The sequence below is a fragment of the Haematobia irritans genome, chromosome 4 (assembly GCF_050003625.1).
Source record: "Haematobia irritans isolate KBUSLIRL chromosome 4, ASM5000362v1, whole genome shotgun sequence".
NCBI lineage: Eukaryota > Metazoa > Arthropoda > Insecta > Diptera > Muscidae > Haematobia > Haematobia irritans.
The window spans coordinates 213167793-213187100 of NC_134400.1; the positions used below are offsets into that span (position 1 = coordinate 213167793).

At 32.8% G+C, this 19308-nt stretch overlaps 2 protein-coding genes across 3 annotated transcripts; one reads left to right on the forward strand and one right to left on the reverse strand.

Moving 5' to 3' along the window:
• Positions 1-1295: 1295 nt before the first annotated feature.
• Nulp1 (Nuclear localized protein 1) lies at positions 1296-6732 on the forward strand. Of its 2 annotated transcripts, none has more exons than XM_075304405.1 (10): positions 1296-1400; positions 1467-1648; positions 2046-2222; positions 3219-3406; positions 3476-3792; positions 3852-4259; positions 4326-4467; positions 5473-5796; positions 5857-6146; positions 6212-6732. In XM_075304405.1, the coding sequence occupies exons 2-10, from the start codon at positions 1496-1498 to the stop codon at positions 6358-6360; spliced, it is 2148 nt and encodes a 715-aa protein (XP_075160520.1). In that variant the 5' UTR covers positions 1296-1400; positions 1467-1495; the 3' UTR covers positions 6361-6732. The 2 variants fall into 2 exon arrangements, with proteins under 2 accessions (XP_075160520.1, XP_075160521.1); XM_075304406.1 differs by having other exon boundaries at positions 5857-6143.
• A 5053-nt stretch (positions 6733-11785) lies between these two features.
• Arp3 (Actin-related protein 3) lies at positions 11786-18065 on the reverse strand. The gene is made up of 7 exons (XM_075304407.1): positions 17888-18065; positions 17559-17739; positions 15789-15995; positions 15615-15722; positions 14242-14778; positions 12365-12448; positions 11786-12294 (listed from the first exon to the last, which is right to left on the reverse strand). The coding sequence occupies exons 1-7, from the start codon at positions 17929-17931 to the stop codon at positions 12199-12201; spliced, it is 1257 nt and encodes a 418-aa protein (XP_075160522.1). The 5' UTR covers positions 17932-18065; the 3' UTR covers positions 11786-12198.
• Positions 18066-19308: the final 1243 nt, after the last annotated feature.

Consider the following 19308-nt stretch of genomic DNA (forward strand, 5'->3'; position numbering starts at 1 on the left):
TGAATGTATTTTGCCATCACTATTGTTACAAGACCGGTTTTATATTTTGTGAAACACTAAGCGCTACTAGCTTCTTATAATTTATTTGAATAAAATCGATAATGAAGTGCTGAAAACATAGTTATTTCGCTTATGCGCTTTACATTTTATCAGTTATTCCGGGCGGAATGTCGGTGTTTGTAAAGAATCTTAAGCGGACCTTAGACGGTCGGATAAACACTACGACAGAGGTTCGCCTATTTGTTGTGTGTTCGTTCAAGTTTTACCCTCAAGGCCGGAATGCACCTCTAGCGAAATTTTCGGTAGCAAAAATTTATTTAAGTCTACAACAAAAAAACTGGGCTGTACACAAATTTTAAACCAGCTAATCGCTTTTAAAAATTATTAATATATGTTCCAAATATTCCTCAAATAAATTGTTTATTATTTACAGACCTTTTAAAACTTTTACGCACACAATGATTGTAATAAATTAAATGTTTGCTGCCAAAATATGCTTTTGACAAGCCTGTTATTTTCATTATGCGCTTTACAGACTATCAGTTATTCCGGACGGAATGTCGGGGTTTGTAAAGATTCTTACAGTGTGTCGGATCGATACGACTTGTCGGCGATGACTAAATAATCGGTAAATGTGTTATCGATCCCATAAACATGCAGCAGTATCGATTATTCCTTCGGACTTAACTTATAATGTGCACAATTTATGGGATATGTTCGACACGAGCACTGTCGTCCGGAATAACTGATAATCTGTAAAGCGCATTAGAGGTGCGTACCAGCTTACGAAATTGAACGCTACCGAAAATTTCGTTAGCATAAATAGCAATGCATTTCTTATGCGCTTTACAGACTATCAGTTATTCCGGACGACAGTGCTCGTGTCGAACATATCCCATATATTGTGCACAATATGAGTTAAGTCCGAAGGCATAATCGATACTGCTGCATGTTTATGGGATCGATAACACATTTACCGATTATTTAGTCATCGCCGACAAGTCGTATCGATCCGACACACTGTAAGATTCTTAACAAACACCGACATTCCGTCCGGAATAACTGATAGGTTGTAAAGCGCATTATGGGAATGAAATTTTTCGCTAGAGGTGCATGCCGGCCTTCACACTGTACGAACAATTATGATAACAACATGCCTTCGGACTTAACTTATAGTGTGCACAATATATGGGATATGTTCGACACGAGCACTGTCGTCCGGAATAACTGATAGTCTGTAAAGCGCATAAGTTATTTAAATAGCGGTACGATGTTATACAAAATTTGTGTGGCGGCGTCAATCATCCAATTCGGCTTTGAACTGAGCTTTTGTATGACTGTATTGTCTATTCATAAAAACCGATAAAAACACAGAAAGTGCTGTTGTGGAAGAAATAGATGTAAAAAATAATTAAGGAGCTTATACATATATATTTTCTCACAAGTCGTTTAAATTCTCACCGTAGAAGCGGCCATATCTGGGAATAATAGAAATATGTCGTCCCGAGTTCTCAAAAAATTGCAAGGCGGTGATGAAATCTTGAAACCCAATCCTGGTGAAGAGGATGTTGACAATCTTTTGAGTAGTGACGGTGAAGAAGATCCAGACCTACAATCTGGCAAAGGAAAAAGTAATTTTTTCGATTTGGTAAGTTCTAGCGATAGGAATAGATTCTAAATGATATTTGTGTCTTTCGGCTATTGTGTTATGTATGTATGCATTTGTCCTGATGTTGTGGTAGGTGGGAGGTAGATAAACAAGGGCATGGGAAAGGAAAAACTATAGCAATTTCCTCAATCATATTATACAGAAAAAAATGTTATGAATGTAGGTTAGTTAACCATCTCAGCATATGTTTGTATACGTACAGTATTTATTTAAAGTTACCACACAACTAGTGTCATCTATACCACATACCGTCTTGAATCTTTTGTACATTTATTTCATTGACGGCTTTTTTGTTTTGTTCTATTTTTGTTTGTATATTTTCCATTGCCACCGTCATCGCATTTGCATTGTACTGTCACTTGAACATGCTGAACAGCTGAATCAACAAAGTCCGGAGAGTGAAAGTGAGGTGAAAGAAGACGACAATGAAACTGAACATGCGTCGGCGGCCACTAATCTTGAAGCTGGGCCGGCAGCTTCCAAAAAGAAAAAGAAGAAGCGTAAGAAGAAGTCCAAATATACCGGAAACCACATCAGCAGTGAGGATAATGAGGTAAGAAGATTATTCAAAATGAAGATCTATAGTCTGTGACCATGTACCGTATCAGAGGTTTTATCTGTTATATCTAACTGTTGAATACCAATATCATATATTGGGATTAAAACGTGAACTCATAAGGACTTTATGCCCTAGATAGCATAAAGTAAGAAAACTAACAAGGCATATAAGTTCAATGTAATACAACAGGTGGTAAACTTATCTATAGTTGTCTGTGTCCTACCCATCTTTAAAATGACAAAGAAACAATATCTTGGTCCATTTATTGGGATGCCTTATACACAAAAAATACTAGAATATTTTATCAATTAATATTGTAATCAATTGAAATATCGATTCAATCGTTATTAATAGTTTAATTAAAAGGAAATTCAACCAAAAATAATTACTTTATTTTTTAAATTTTAATTGGCTTTGAAAAATGCATGTTACTTTTTAATTCCTTTTCCTAAATCGCGTTAAGATTTCGGGTGTGATTGATACCTTTGCCAACAATCGAGTTTAAGCTTCGAATACTATGAACCGCCTAAAAGTATCCAAATAAAATGTAACCCATTCTGCATTCAACGAGTGATTTTCGATGAAATGTAGATAAAATTAATTATTTTACATCTAATTTTAGAAAGGTCATTTCACAATTCCACATATATATATAACAAAATACAACTCATAAAGAACATAATTCATATTGGTCTTTATGAGTTAATTCAGTAAAGCCGATTTTCGAACATAATCTAGCCGACAAAAAAAATGAGCATCAAATTTAAGTTTGATTGTTCAAGACTGTAGAAAAACATGCCTATATCGTCTTAGATTTTCACTCTGACTTATAGGGTCCTCCACTATACATATATTTATATTTGATAATTTGAAGCAACAAAATTATCACCAATTTATAGAAATTATAAGGCTTATACTAGCTTCTTGATTAGTGCAATGCATAGAAATTATATACCGCCAAACTCATTAATTCTCTCTCTTATTACCCAGCTTACGGACAAATACATCAGTGACATCGATCCCTTGCTAAACAAAGTGTCTGTTGCTACAACACAAAATCCCAAATTGGAAACACCAAGAATTGAAATTGATAAATCCTTATTGGCGGTCGAATTGAAAAATCTTAATCCCCAAAATGAAATGAGACGTACTTTCGGCAAGAGGGTGGTTAAAATAGAGTAAGTTCTTATAGTTAAGATCTGCCTTTTTATTCCCACTTATTGATTTTTTTCTTTATGCATTTTTAGGAATAAACGTGGTCGTCAAAAACTGACATTGAAATCAACTTATATGGTAACGGCTAAAGAATCATGGCCACCTGTTACCAAGAATATCATAACAATGCGTCCCACTCAAATGCCAGATCATCTCACCACCTCTTGCAGTCAAATGTCCCATGGAGGAGGAAAAATACAATGGTTTGCATTTGAGCACAGTCAATACTACCAAAGTATACAGAATCTGTTCTTAACTGCTTTGGAGAGAACAGATTCAGATTTTCTAATAAATCTTATAAGACGATGCCCTTATCATGTGGACTCCTTAATACAATTGAGTGAATTGTGTACGTTTATAGATACTCACACAAATGCTTTATTGTTATAATGATGATTTTTTTTGCAGGTAAAATGACCGAAGATTTTTCTTTGGCTGCTGAACTAATTGAAAGAGCTGTTTTGATTTTAGAATCATCACTGCATCCCAGCTTTAGTTTGACCAACGGAAATTGTCGTCTCGATTATAAACGACAAGAGAATCGTTCTCTTTTTGTGGTCCTTTTCAAGCATGCCCAATATTTAGAAGCTCGTGCCTGTTGCCGTACCGCATTTGAAATTTCGAAATTGATTTTAAGTTTAAATCCCGATGTAGATCCTTTGGCTATGGTCCTGGTTATTGATTATTATGCTATACGCAGCAAACAGCAAGCATGGCTGGTAAAATTCTATGATGAATACAATAGTGTGCGAAATCTTTCGCAATTGCCCAACATGGCATATTCATATGCATTGGCATTGTTCTTATTGCAAGGAGGTATGAATTTCAATTCTTATTTCTTTATACACGTATATAATATTGTTTTGTTTATTTTATTTTCAGAAACTGAAACTGCTGATAAAGCCTTACAATATGCTTTACTTATGTTCCCTGGTGTATTGAAACCCTTGCTGGACGAATTGTCTGTTCAAACAGACAAAAGAGTTATGGGTAACTCTTACTTCAATTCGGAGGTTTCGGGAAGGTAAATATATAGCAAATGTATTATTTAAAATATTAAAACGGACCCAAGCTGACGCCTTAAAAGCTATTATATTGAGCGGACTACACTTAACAAGGAGACAACTTGGAGCAATTGTTAGCAATTGCACTAAACAATTTTCAGTGGTAGAGGGTAGCGATTGTTAACGAGACATACGTTCCTCATATATTGATAGTCTCTTAAAACTTTTCGTTTGTGATTATATAGCATTTTCACTACAAATGAAAGCTTTTTCAAACCAAATTAATTCTTTTTCAAATCAAATGAGACGTTTTTCAAATTAAGTAGTAAAAATTTTTTTGCACGGAACCTATATCCAAATCCGAAAATTTTCATATCAGTCTTAAAATATAAAATGTTTAGTCATGTCATTCGTTTCTTTCTTGGCTTTCCATATGTGTTCTGTAATTATACCCTATCCATCAACGACCTAAATTATGAATTCAAATAAAAATGTGGGTCAAAATTTCATTAAAAATTACAAAAAAGATTCATTTGATTTGAAAAAAGTTTCATTTGAATTGAAAATGGATTTCCTCCGAATTTTAAATAACCCTTATTACTGTTAATTGATGATAGGAAATATACGTTGGCAAAGATATTATGGGTTAACAAACTTATGCTAATCAATGCCAAGCGGAAGTTATTTAAATTAAATTTAACATTTTTAATTAAATACTGTGCCCAATTTCGAAAGCACAGGTTAATTTGATGAAAACTAATTTGTAATATCCAAAGTTAGAGAGTGTAGGAGCGAATATGGTCGATAGAACCGCCATCTAGTGGTTGGTAGTTTGTGACCAAGAATTTCGCCACCATTTCCCGCTAGAGGCGGTGACATATACCTTTTTCTGAATTCAGATTGTGAATTTTATTAAATCAATTAAATTTGTTTACAGAATGGACTATTTATATGGCAATCTATCAACCAATCGAATATTTTGTTAAAAAAAATATTTTTTTTTCTTTATTTCCGATTCTTTTTAGTCAATCTCCTGCCCTGCACCAATTGGTTTCATTATATATATGTCGGGCTAAAGTGATCTGGCGTCAAAATAATATCCTGCCATGGTTGGAACGTAATGTTAATGCTGCTTTGGATCGCATTGAAAGTAAGGATGAAGTCATACAAGATTATAATCAAAAGAGAACTGCACGATATGTTCAGCCACCCAGACCAATATTGAGGCATGTGATACTCTCCGATTATAAGGAGAAGGTACCATTGGCACCATTTGTTGCCAAAGAAAAAGAAGCCATTATGATGTATGATCCCTTGCCACCATTAGATTCGGTTAATTTCTATGAAAGGTTAGTAATCAACAAATCCCTCCTTCTATCGACAGATCTTTACAAAAAGTTTTCTTTTAGAAAATCATCATCTAGCAGCCCCACCACAGCCAATAATCGTTCAGTTTCGATGTTTTTCCAATCATTATTACCTTCGTTTAATTTGCAAAATGTTAATCAAAATGCAGCAGCGGGACAAGTTGATCAGCAACAACAACAACAGCAGCAACAACAAGTTATAGCTAATGTCGAACAGGCTGCTGCCAGAATAGCAGCCCAAGCTCCAGCTGGAGCAAATGATGATGTTGCAGAAGTTGATCGCCACCTACAGGCCTTAAACATGAATTTGGATAACGCCGCAGGGGAAGGTGGTAATTACGACCCCAAAAACTTTTCTGAATAGTATGGACATCTCAATTTCTCCTCTTTATTATAGGTGCCGTCTTAAGACAATCATTTACTGATATTGTCCATGCCATGCGTGAATTTATACAAAGTGTTAGAAGTGCAACCGAAAATATTCAACCAGGCGAAAACGACGAAAACGATACTACCGAGGAAGATACTACAGATTATTTTGATTAAGACCATTCTCATTGCACGCACACACACACACAGAACAACACCTAGAAGCATTCTGCCCTCCCTAAAATATTTCCAAAATAAACCATATATGGCTTTATATGTCTATTATCAGATTCAACGGAAATCAAAGTCTTTTAAAGACTATTTTTTTTAGATATAATGAATTTGGAGATATCTATATAGGAACCTCTCTTGTCCCTCGTTCCTTTTTAATAATCAATGGAATTTCCAATACAACACAAAAACAAATCTGAACAACAAGCAAGAACCAATTTAGTCAAAAAGAACACAAAAATTCTCCAATTAATCCATCATTAATGTAGAACAAATTAAAACTAAAAGAAAATAAAAAAAACTTTTTACTAATTGCAATATCGCATATAAATATTGAACAAGTTTGGGAAAATAGATTTTCTATTTTAAATAGTAAATTATTATTATTATGAAATACAAAAAACGAAAAAAAACAAGACAAACAGATTGATATGTATACATTTAATTACTTAAGAACATATAAAAATTGAAAACTTTGTTAATTTATTAAAAATAAATGCAAAAAAGAAAACTTAAGTTTAATTGCTCTAGTTTTCATGGAAAGCAAAATGAAGATTAATAATTTAATTTATAACAATCATTTTTGATTTCTTTTTGGTACATTAGAAATGGAATATATTTAGAATGTTATTTATAATCATAAAACCACTTGTATTTGGTGTATCTATTAAATAAAGAAGCAAATCGTATAAATGCTTACAGAAACTGAGTGGTTTTATTTTCCATTGCAATTTCACAGTTCTCATCATACTCCTCCCAGACTCCCGATTCTCAGCGCGGTGTCTATAGATTTTCCCATTGCGTGTCACTGACAGCCAGACTCCAGAGCGGGACCGCGTAGTTTATTATTGACTTGTATACAGAGATGGTCCGATTACCAATATTTTGGGTTTTCTACTGTCAAAAAGTTGTATACGTCGAAAACGTCATATACCTGTATAAAACGTAGTGAATGTCAAGAAACACAGGAAGCTTAGATTTGATTTCAAACTATTTTATTATTATCCTAAGACATATTGAAGAATTTTAGAATTTATAATTATAATAATTTGAATTTTTTATTCCAAAAAAATGCGTTTTCAAATTATTGTAAAGGCCGGTATGCACCTCTAGCGAAATTTTCGGTAGCAAAAATTTATTTAAGTCTACAACAAAAAAACAGGGATGTGTACACAAATTTTAATCCAGCTAATCGCTTTTAAAAATTGTTAATATATGTTCCAAATATTCCTCAAATAAATTGTTTATTATTTACAGACCTTTTAAAACTTTTACGCACACAATGATTGTAATAAATTAAATGTTTGCTGCCAAAATATGCTTTTGACAACCCTGTTATTTTCATTAGAGGTGCGTACCAGCTTACGAAATTGAACGCTACCGAAAATTTCGTTAGCATAAATAGCAATGCATTTCTTATGGGAATGAAATTTTTCGCTAGAGGTGCATACCGGCCTTAAATGTGAAAATTACCGTGGCAAAAGTCAGATTTTCAAAGCCTTGAACTTGAAGGCATACAAAAAAAGTATGAAATAATTGGTTTTAAAAACCGTATACTATACAAATTTCAATATTGTCAAAAACTAAGTATTTTACGGAGGTTTGCGACGTTTTTGACATATGGTAAAATACGTCGTAATCGTATGTCAAATACTTTACAGTTTACGACAGACCATCTCTGCTTGTATATCGTCAGGATCTCTCCAGCATTGCCAACAGAAAAAAACGGCACAAAATAAAATGTAGAAAACACATATTTTTAAGGATTTCAGTGTAAAAAGGGATACGAGTGCCCATTGTCATTGGTGCAAGTTCATGGGTTTGTTAGAAAGGCAAACTAGAAAGTCACCTTTTTGCAATCTCAATGGACGATTTCGGCTGACGAAAGAGGCGGTCAATTGCCACTTGGAGGAATATAATTATGGATGGCATGTTAACGTCAGTGGAAGCTTTCATTACTCACTATTCTTACATGGTGGTCCAGAATCGTTATGTTGTCAAAGTATGGTACGGTAATTGATTGACCACAATCTCTTGGATATCGTTCTTCTCTGTGCAATTTTTATATGGTACTTTGCCAAGTTAGGATGCTCGGTCCCAAACTCGATTATGCCCAAATTTTGTTTAACTTTTATTCGAGTAGTATGTAAAAAAACAAGGAAAAATGTTGTACGATAGCAAATTACCAATCGAAAAAGTTTTCGATCAATAAAATTCTATGTCGACTCCCGTGATCCGAAAAATTTAGATTTCGATCAAAAATTATCGATATCGAATGACGTGATTAGCCCGCAGGCATTTGTTGGTGAACTTTCTGTTCGGGACCATTACTATTTCTTCACGTTTGGCATATTGGTAAGCAATTTACTTCTTTTCCTCACTTACAATCAATCAATGGATTGAATTACAATTTTTTATTTGATTTTTCAATCACGAAAATAATAGTATCAATCACATAATTAATTAGAAATAAAAAACAAGGTGTTTAAAAAAATATTGATTTCTTCCGACACTTTCAATTAATTTTTCAAATGGTTCAATTAAAAATTTAATTGATTTTGGTTGAAAAACTCATTTTTTTATTGAGTCAATCAATTATTTATTGTGTTATGTTTATTTATTTATAAATATTTTTTCTTTAAGGCCGGTATGCACCTCTAGCGAAAAATTTCATTCCCATAAGAAATGCATTGCTATTTATGCTAACGAAATTTTCGGTAGCGTGCAATTTCGTAAGCTGGTACGCACCTCTAATGAAAATAACAGGGTTGTCAAAAGCATATTTTGGCAGCAAACATTTAATTTATTACAATCATTGTGTGCGTAAAAGTTTTAAAAGGTCTGTAAATAATAAACAATTTATTTGAGGAATATTTGAAACATATACATATTAACAATTTTTAAAAGCGATTAGCTGGTTTAAAATTTGTGTACACAGCCCTGTTTTTTTGTTGTAGACTTAAATAAATTTTTTCTATTGAAAATTTCGCTAGAGGTGCATACCGGCCTTTAAGGCCGGTACTATGTTCATTCTTGCGAAAAATTTTTATGGGAACCATTATTTCGCACATAGAAAGCGGCGTTTTTTTAGGTAGCTTGGAGCGCTATTTTACAGGGAGCGATATTGGATTAAGTTGGTGGTGTTGCTTTAAGGGCGGTACTCTGTTCGGTTTTCGCGTTGAAACTCCATACAAAACCAAAAAATGCGAAAAATTTGCGAAATTTTTTCCATTTGTGATACTTTGTTTTTTCGTGTTGAAAAACTGACGTTTATAGCACGGCGCCATTTGCAATGTGAATTAAGAAATAATTTATTTATTAAAAACTATTTGTGCGGATTTATAAATCAAACACGGACCATATTTTTGTTCCGAAACTATGCAAAGGATCAAAGGAATAGCAAATCAATTGCCCAAGGAAAAATAAAATGTTATTTTGTAAAAACAAGCAACAACCACCAACATAATCCAATATCGCTCCCTGTAAAATAGCGCTCCAAGCTACCTAAAAAAACGCCGCTTTCTATGTGCGAAATAGTGGTTTCCATAAAAATTTTTCGCAAGAATGAACATAGTACCGGCCTTTAGATGAAATAATTTTCTTGTAATTTTGCAAGAGTTTAATTTACACTTTAATGAGTTTTCCGATTATAATTGTTGTTAGATTTTTCTTTAGAATTGAGTGAAAATTTAATGAACCAATAAATAGTATGGAACTAATTATTATTGAATAAAATTTTCAATTATTTTTTTTTATTTGGGAATGTTTTTTTTTAATTAAAAATGTAAAAAATTTAAGTCATTTCTTAATTTTTAGTTTGATTAAAAAGTTAATTGTGTCAGTTAATTTCTATAATTGATTACATTTTCAATTTCAATCACCTTTTAATTGGAAATAATTTGGTAATATTATTGTTGTTTAAATGCAGCACAGTAATGAGTTGCCAAATAGTGCCCACGTTAAAAAAATTTCACTGACACTTTCCTTTATGATAGCTTCGAAACCACTTGCTAGAATTCTATCAAAAATTGTGGATTTTCTTTTACTGTTGGGTAGATTGATAGAATTCGAAAAGAAAAGTCTCAACTCAACGGGCAACATATTCCAGATAGAGCGACTCGCACATGAAACCACCGAGTAAAAATTTAGATATCTAATTAGATACAATTAGATATACGTAGATCCGAAAAATGGTAAGATCTAATCATATCTAATTACTATGGAATTACAACTGTTCAGATCTCAATATTGGTCTAGATCTACTGTCTTAGATATAATTATATCTATCCCGATATATAGTTGGATCTGATATTAGATCTTGTCATATGTGGAATTAGATTTCTGTCTCATCATATCTGGGTAAAACTGCTTAGATCTAATGTGGCTATTCTCATTATATCCTCCAATTTTTACACGGGGAATCACAATTTTTTCATTAAATCTGTTTTTAATTCGTGCTAAATTATTTTGAACTCGAGTGGTAACCGTGTTCGTAACACTGGTTAGCATCGAATTACTATTCAAAGTCTTTCTTCATCTACTGAAACAGGATTACTATCCCAATTTTACTGTAAGGAAAGTTCAATCAACAATTAGTTAAAATTCCACTAATTTCTTGTAATTTGTATTCATAATCTATTACCGCAAAAAGTCGTATAAACATTGTTTACTCAATCGATTTGGACTCACCGTTTAATATGCTTGGGCTCGAAGTTGGGTCCATTTTTATACCAGGTGGTATAAAAGTGACCAACTAAGCTGTCTCTCTTGAATTTTGATATTTGGTAGCGATGTGATCAATCGTCTTACAGCCATGATTTATTGAGTTCAAAAATCAATTGGAATTCGTACGAATACAGAAAATGGAAGAAATGTTTTTTTTGTTTTGTTTTCGTAAACACACCATGAAATCTTTTAATATTATCAGTATATTGACTTCTTATTTATTGTTATTATTATTATTATTATTATTATTACAATTTATTGTTGCAATATAAGTAACAAACGGATAATGGGATTTTGTTCACTTTTGTTTTCTTAATGCCTTAAAAAATCATTCTTTATGTACTAGATTTTAAAGTGAAAATGAATATGTGGATTTGGTTGGATAAATGTGTCATCCTTAGCATTTTCAGTTATATTTAAAATTCTTTTATTTTGAAACTAATTTTTAAGAGTTTCAAGGTCTTATTTCATCTAGAGACAGATTAAATCTGTTCAATTTTATTTTATTTTATTTTTTCATTAGAATTTAGGATTTAAAGAAAAGCTTTGTTGTCTTGTTTATGTTTCGCTTTTTTGGATAATGATATATGTAATGTAGAATGTGTACGATGAAAGTGGGTATAAAGAGAGGATCAAGTAGGTAGAATGTGTTTTAGTAAAATTTAATTTTTTTCATTTGGCCAAATTTTGAGTTAGGACTTAATTTCTTTACAAAATATGTATGTATATGTATTGTGTAATTATAAAATTAAAATGTATATATTTTATATAATAATAGTTAATACTCAGGCAAAAGAAAATGCAAAAACTAAGTCTAAACATGACTGGTTTGCTGGTTTAATCTTAAAAATGGAAACACAAAAGCAAATTTACTTTTTAGAAATCTAACTAAAAAAGAACAGAAAATAAACACAATGAGCATATTACATAGTTTGGAATTCCATGGAGCGGAATTTTTTGTAGCAGATGGGGCCGAACAAAATGTTCCAACAATAATAACCAATTCACAGTTTAAAAAAAGCATATATAAAATACCGTCATAAAAATAAAGAAATGCGATTATGTCATGGTTCCAAAAACTGGATTGTGACGACAAATGCCAGGGCCATATTCTTCATAGGCAGCTTTCGTATGACATACTTGATAAAATTCCGGCTGTAATATTGAAATGCAGAAACCACAATTAAATCTCAAAATTCATTATATGTAAAGGGAAATTACTAACCGTTGAGGCCAACATACTGCCACCAAACCAAACGGCATAACGTTGCATATGATGAGTAATAACTTGAACATCAATTGGTTTAGGCTGTAATATAATAAAAAAGTACAAAAATAAATAATTTATACAATGGCCAAATTTACATTTTCAAATCACATCACCAAATCTTAATTGAATTTGAATAAAGCCTTAATTGATTCAAACAAATTCTTAATTGAAATAAAAATTAATCATACAAATTAATTGAATCAAGAACATTTTTAGATGGATCAAAAAATAAAAATGGGTTTAATATATTAAATTAGTATTTTTTGGATAAATAGGATGAAGGGTTATTTAACCCTGCTACTATGTTAGAAAAAACTTACAGATTTTATTTTGGGGTCATATCATGACCCACACTTAATTTTCATTTCATTTCATTTATTTTGTAAAATAAAATGAAATGTGTATCTAATTAAAAGGTTTTTTATAGTTTGGGATCATCGGAATAGGTTGTTGTTACTGGAATTTTCTGTCGTTGAGACGAACATACCGTTTATTTTGCCAGTTATGCTTTTATTGGAAGTTTTTCTTTAATGAAAAAATTTACACTTTTTTAATTTACTCGCGCCTTTTGGTTGTAAAAAAGTTGTATGTAGGTGGTAATGGGAGCTACCGTGGCGCAATGGTTAGCATGCCCGTTTTACAAAGGGACATGGGTTCAACCCCAGTTTCGACCAAACACCAAAGTATTTTTTCAGCGGGTGGAATAATATATCTTCTGCTGGTGACATTTCTGAGTTTCAAAGCTTCTCTATGTGGTTTCACCGAAATGTGGAACCACGTGCAGATTTGGATTCATCGTCCCAAATAACTATAAAAACAATATTCAGTTCTTCATCAACAGAACCATAAAAAAAAACCAACTTATTACATACAAACATTCACCCATTAGAAAATGTAATTTTTATACGGAAATCGCGATTTATATCAATTCAGTAAATCGTGAACAATATTAAAAGTCGTGCACCGATTGTAATGAAATAAAGCTCATTTTATTCGAAATATATTAAACTAACTATTTCTGAACCAAAACTGTGATTTTCGACCCATTTTTATTTTGTAGGAATTTTTAAAGAACAAATTTTTTTTTTGTTAAAAATTTCAATTTTTTTTTCAAAACTTAAACGATATCTCTAAAACTACTTAGAAAATTGAAAAGCAATGTAAAGACGGCTTAAAGATAATATTCTTTGGGATTTTCGGTTTGTTTTTATTTAAAATGGTGAACCGTTTTCAAATTTTTCCAATATATGTAGTGAAGTGCCTTAATTATGAAAATAACGGTATATCTCGAAAAGTCAAACTGATGGATAAAAACCAAGTGTATATTTGGATTCAGCGACCTCAAATTACTAAAATTTGCTATAAATTTCAAATCAACACAAAAAAGTTCGTGTATGTTCCCCTGTGTAATATATGGGGTCATAAAATGACCCCAACCTGTTATGTGTATACACCAAGAATAAAAAGCCCTACGAACATAATATTTTAACAAACCCTATTGAATTAAGTACATTTCACCAATTCATGCACTGAGTAGTAAGATCTTTTAATTATATTCCACCACAAAGAAATGGGTTAATAATAAATTCGATTTGGGTCATCAAATGACCCCAACATAATAGCAGGGTTAAAAAAAAACTTTCGGACAATAATCCATACAAGCCTTGGTTCAATTTTTTTTTTCAATTGAATGATTTCATATTTTTTTATATATTCAATTTAATAATTTTGAAGTTGTTGATTAATTAATATATATTTCCGGAAATGAATTAATTTCGTGTTTAAAAATAAAAAAAAAAATATTTTTTTCTATGTTTATATTTCAATATTACCTTAATTCTTCCCTCGGATAGATTCTCACTAATACGCAAACGTGTATCCACCGAACGTTTGATGTCACGTTGCAAACGTCTTCCAAAATCTTTAAACATTGTAGAGCCACCACTTAAAACGACATTATTGTATAAAGGCCTTCTCACATCAATGGGACAATTTTGTATGACATTATCCACAATCTCCGATATAGGTATGGTAAAATCAGGATTTGAAAATTCCGGATGGAAGAAAATCTCCGGCCCCAAAAATCTTTCATATCCCACATCGACTGTGAATGGTTGTTTGGTAACGCCATTGATGCCTGTATAATTGCGTATCCATTTGCCTGGTTCGGTATCGTATTTAGCAAATTCTTTAGCAATATCGGGACATATATAGCAATGTTTCTCTTTGATAGCTTTGGCAGTTTCTAAACTTTGTTCGGGTGGTATACCAACTTCACGTTCACGTAAAAGGCTTTGAATGAATGAGGTGATATTGCGACCAGCAATTGGTATGTGTTTGATACATGAACCAATAACGTATCCTTCGGCCTAAAAAGGAGAGAGTAAAATATGCATACATGTAGAACATTTATAAAATTTTTTGAAATCCCTATTTGTTTTCTGTGTCACAATTTTGTAACATAATAAGTTAGCCAACATGCATGCAACATACAGAAGGAAGCATGTTATGATGTCCGAAATTTTGTTTTTTTTGGTAGAAAGCGGCATTGGCAGCACGAAACAGTGTTAAAAAATATTAATCGAATTTTAATTATGTGAATATCGAGTTAATTCAACTAATCGACCAAAAAGGATTAATCGGATTTAAACGAAAATAATTGATAAGAGAATTGAAAGGAAAGGTGGTGTAGTTTTGTTGTTTCATCAAAATGTCGAAAGTTGCGACGCCAATCAAAAATCGAAAGTCGTTTTGCCACAATGTTGGAAAGCCCACATACATATATCGAAAATCGAATTTGGCTTTGTTTAAAAATAATTTTGAAAAATCAAAAATTCTATTTTTGAAAAATATAGTTGTCGACTTTTATCAATTTTCAATAATAGAGATGATGACTTTTTTAAAAGATTCGAAAAGTTAAGTTATGCCTTCGAATTGAAATTGGGGAAAATTGCACATTCCAATCCAGTTTATGTGGACTTCTCTCCGGCTTCAATGCAGCCGTTTATCGTGGGATCCTTTTGTTACATCACTGTTTATATTATCCGGATTTAGATTAACAGCTGTTTGATTGATTTTTGCCACTATTCTCCATTAGAGACACTGCTGGTTGCTTCTATTTATGGCTTCTTTCTTGATGTTACAAAATCGTTGTATCTTCTCTCTTTTTTATGTTTTGAATTATATGTTGAAATATTTTACTTACCACTGGAATGACATGAGTAACACCATCGCCACTATCAACTACTATGCCAGTGAGGGTACGCTCCTCAACTGGTCTGGAAGCCCAACTGGCGGCCAAAGCCAAAACGGCCTAAATAAAGAAGAAAAATTACTTGTTTTTTTTTTGTTGAAAAAATTTAGGCAGGAAATCTCTTACCTGCACAGCAATATATAGACCAGGAACATTAAACGTTTCAAACATAATTTCGGCAGTATACTCGCGATTTTCGGGAGTATTCAATGGAGGTTCTGTTAGCAAAAAATGATGATCTTCAGGCTCGGCTCTAAGATATTTAAAGACACACTGTTCCAGGAAACGTTCCATTAGATCCCAATCCTCTACCAAACCATGGCGTACGGGATACTTGGAATGAGAGATAAATGCAAAATTAGTCTTGTTTTTTTTTTTAATATAAAGAAGAGGAGAAACATATTCTCGTTAAAAATTACACAACGGACACCCTCTTCATGTCAATTTTGAAACTAAAGTTATGTTATAATGGATTTAACGTGAAAAATTGTAAAAAAAATTGAACAAAACGAAAGAATTAACAGGTCATATTTTACTACATAGGCTCTTATCTATCCGAAAATTATATTTCACTACTCTATAACAATCAGTGGTGTCGAAAAATGAGAATGATGACATACACCAAACGGAAAAGTGTGGACGGATCAATTCATCCTGGAATGGCAAATATTTTAAGACTCCTATAAACATGTTATGTTTTCTTTCTAATTTTCTATCAACTATTGTTAAGCAAATATATAATATTGACCTTGGGTATTATATGAAATAAATATAAACCGATATCTAGTTATGTGTTCCAGACCTTCTGGGAAGTCGAGATATTGATCATTTTGTATTTTGGGTCGTTTATCATAGAGAGAAACTTCCAAATTTCTTCCAACTAGAACTATGGTGGCAGACCAAAACAGCGTGAAAGGAATCCTCTCTTGTTTTCCATATTAGCTGGGCTGCCGAAATCGAGATATTTTTCGATTTTGGATGGCCCCATTCTGAAAAAAAAAACATTAAAATTTCTCCCAACAAGAAATATGTGGGCTCGCCAAACCAACGCGAAATGGAAGTAGAAAACGAAGGCAAAAATTCCGTTTTACAGACCCACTGTGCAGTTTATATGTATCTCATTTTGTGTTATGGGTCACTCATCCTGGAGAGATACCTTCAAATTTCTTTCTAGTGGAAATACGTGGTGTAACCAAATCATCCTGCAGTAGAAATCGAGATCTTTTCAAAAATACCAGATTCGTTGGGAATCGATATGTAGTTCATTTTGAGTTATAGGAAACTCATTTTGCCTGGTATGTGGCATTACCAAAAGGCTCTTGTAGACATAAATCAAAAATTGATTTCATTCATCTGAGTAGCATACCTTATCTCACCGTCATGTGACCTGGATAGGAATATTTAACAACCACAATAGCCAGTGACCACACCATATCAAAATGTCCTTCACTGCAATCGGATGTACATAGAAGGACCAATAAAAGTATTCTTTCCTTTAAAAAGGGCAGTATCTATTCAATTGATGTAAGTTTAATTTAAGAAAGTGAATTGGTTCCACTTTTTCAAACAAAAAAAAAAAACTACGAAGACCCTCAATGAAATTGTTTCTACAAACCGCCGACTACCATGGGCCAGACCATCTAGCGATATTTCTGGTCAACATATTCTACACCATTAAAATATATATATTGGTGTAGGGTATAAAACGAAAATAAAACTACAAAGAAACACCAGTTTTAAGATAACATGATTAGTCATATGCTCTCCCCCTCTGCGCGGTTTATGGAACACTCACACACACATTTGTCTATATCGTTGCTGTTACCCCCCTTTTTCCATTCATAATTGATAAATAACTAATCACAGGTGAAAATATTTGAGAAATGAGAGACTTACCTTAACGGAATAGCCAGTTGCATCGAATGCCTCATCGCCAATATAGAAATCTAAATCCTCTACACCTTTGGTTATGCGACGAGCATTGGTGTCACCCACACGAGCTGACTCTTTGATGGCAATGGCAGAGGGGATAATGAATTGTGGTTCCTTGTTGCCAGCAAAACCCAACTTGGTATAGCTTTAAATAGGTAGAAAACTTCAATTAACATCGCTGAGGGGTTCGTTGCATTATGTCCTAGTTTTTTGTTCTGATTGTATATGGTCACATCACAGATATACTTTTTTATGTTTTCACTGGACAAACACTTCTTCGCCAACACACTTACCCAGTACCCACATCAATCACACACGCCGGTAATCTGTTTGCCATGGTTGTTTAAGAGTATATTTAATTAACTAATTTTATGTAAAGAATTGATATAAATCGGTGTTTTTCACAGTTTTTTTAATAAGAGTCTAAGAATCTACACCACACCCGTCACGACTGTCACGAAAAACGATGACATTTGGTTTCCATCGTTCCCCTCACCGCAGTGTTGCCAGGTTGGGTGTTTCCCCCCAAATTTAGGGGTTTTTTACACGTTTAGGGGGATTTTTAGGGGTAACATTTATTTGGGGGGATTTTTGGGGGTAAAAGAAAATATCGTAGATCTTATAAAGTGGAGCAATTCTCAACAAAATTTGGAACAATTCTGGCATGAATTTTGAGAAAAAAATAAGGGAATTCAACCCATATTCTTAAATACAAGCAAGTATGCAATGACTTTCTTTTTTAAACGCATCTGTTGAAGGGGCATTTTTAATATTTAATACAATTAAATACAATGTTAGGTTAGGTGGCGGCCCGATGTATCAGGCTCACTTAGACTCACTTAGGGACCTCCTTTTTATAGCCGAGTACGAACGGCGTTCCACATTGCAGTGCAACCACTTAGAGAAGCGTTGAAACCCTTAGAAATGTCACCAGTATTACTGAGGTGTTACTTTTTGGTGTTCTGTCGAAGCAGGAATCGAACCCGAATTTGTGACAAGTGGTGTAATGAATTTATCTAATGATTTTTATTTACTTCAAAAGAAAATTTTTAGCATAAAAAAACTTATTTTGTCTACAATTTTGTTCCTCAGAAAAAATCTTCTTTCAGTTTATATATTTGTGTTAAATTTAATTTTTATAGTGTATCAATACAGGATTTTTTTCACGAAATTTTGGGTCTCTTTTTGTACTTTTTACATACTTAAAATTTTTGGGGGTTTTTGAAAAAAGTCTAGACTTTAGGGTTTTTTTTCTTAAGATTTGGGGGGAAGAATCAAAAATTACCTGGCAACACTGCGACTGTCACGATGACATTTGGTTTCCATCGTTCCCCTCACCGCAGTGTTGCCAGGTTGGGGGTTTTCCCCCCAAATTTAGGGGTTTTTTACACGTTTAGGGGGATTTTTAGGGGTAACATTTATTTGGGGGGATTTTTGGGGGTAAAAAACATTATTTTAGACCCTATAAAGTGGAGCAATTCTCAACAAAATTTAGAACAATTCTGGCATGAATTTTGAAAAAAAAATGAGGGAAGTCAACCCATGTTCTTAAATACGAGCAAGTATGTTAAGCAATGACATTCTGTTTTAAACGCATCTGTTGAAGGGGCATTTTTAAAATTTGATACAATTAAAAACAAATTAAGAAATGGTATTGTAACATTAAATTATTGGTCTCATAATTTCACGCCTACAATTTTGTCGAATAATGTAC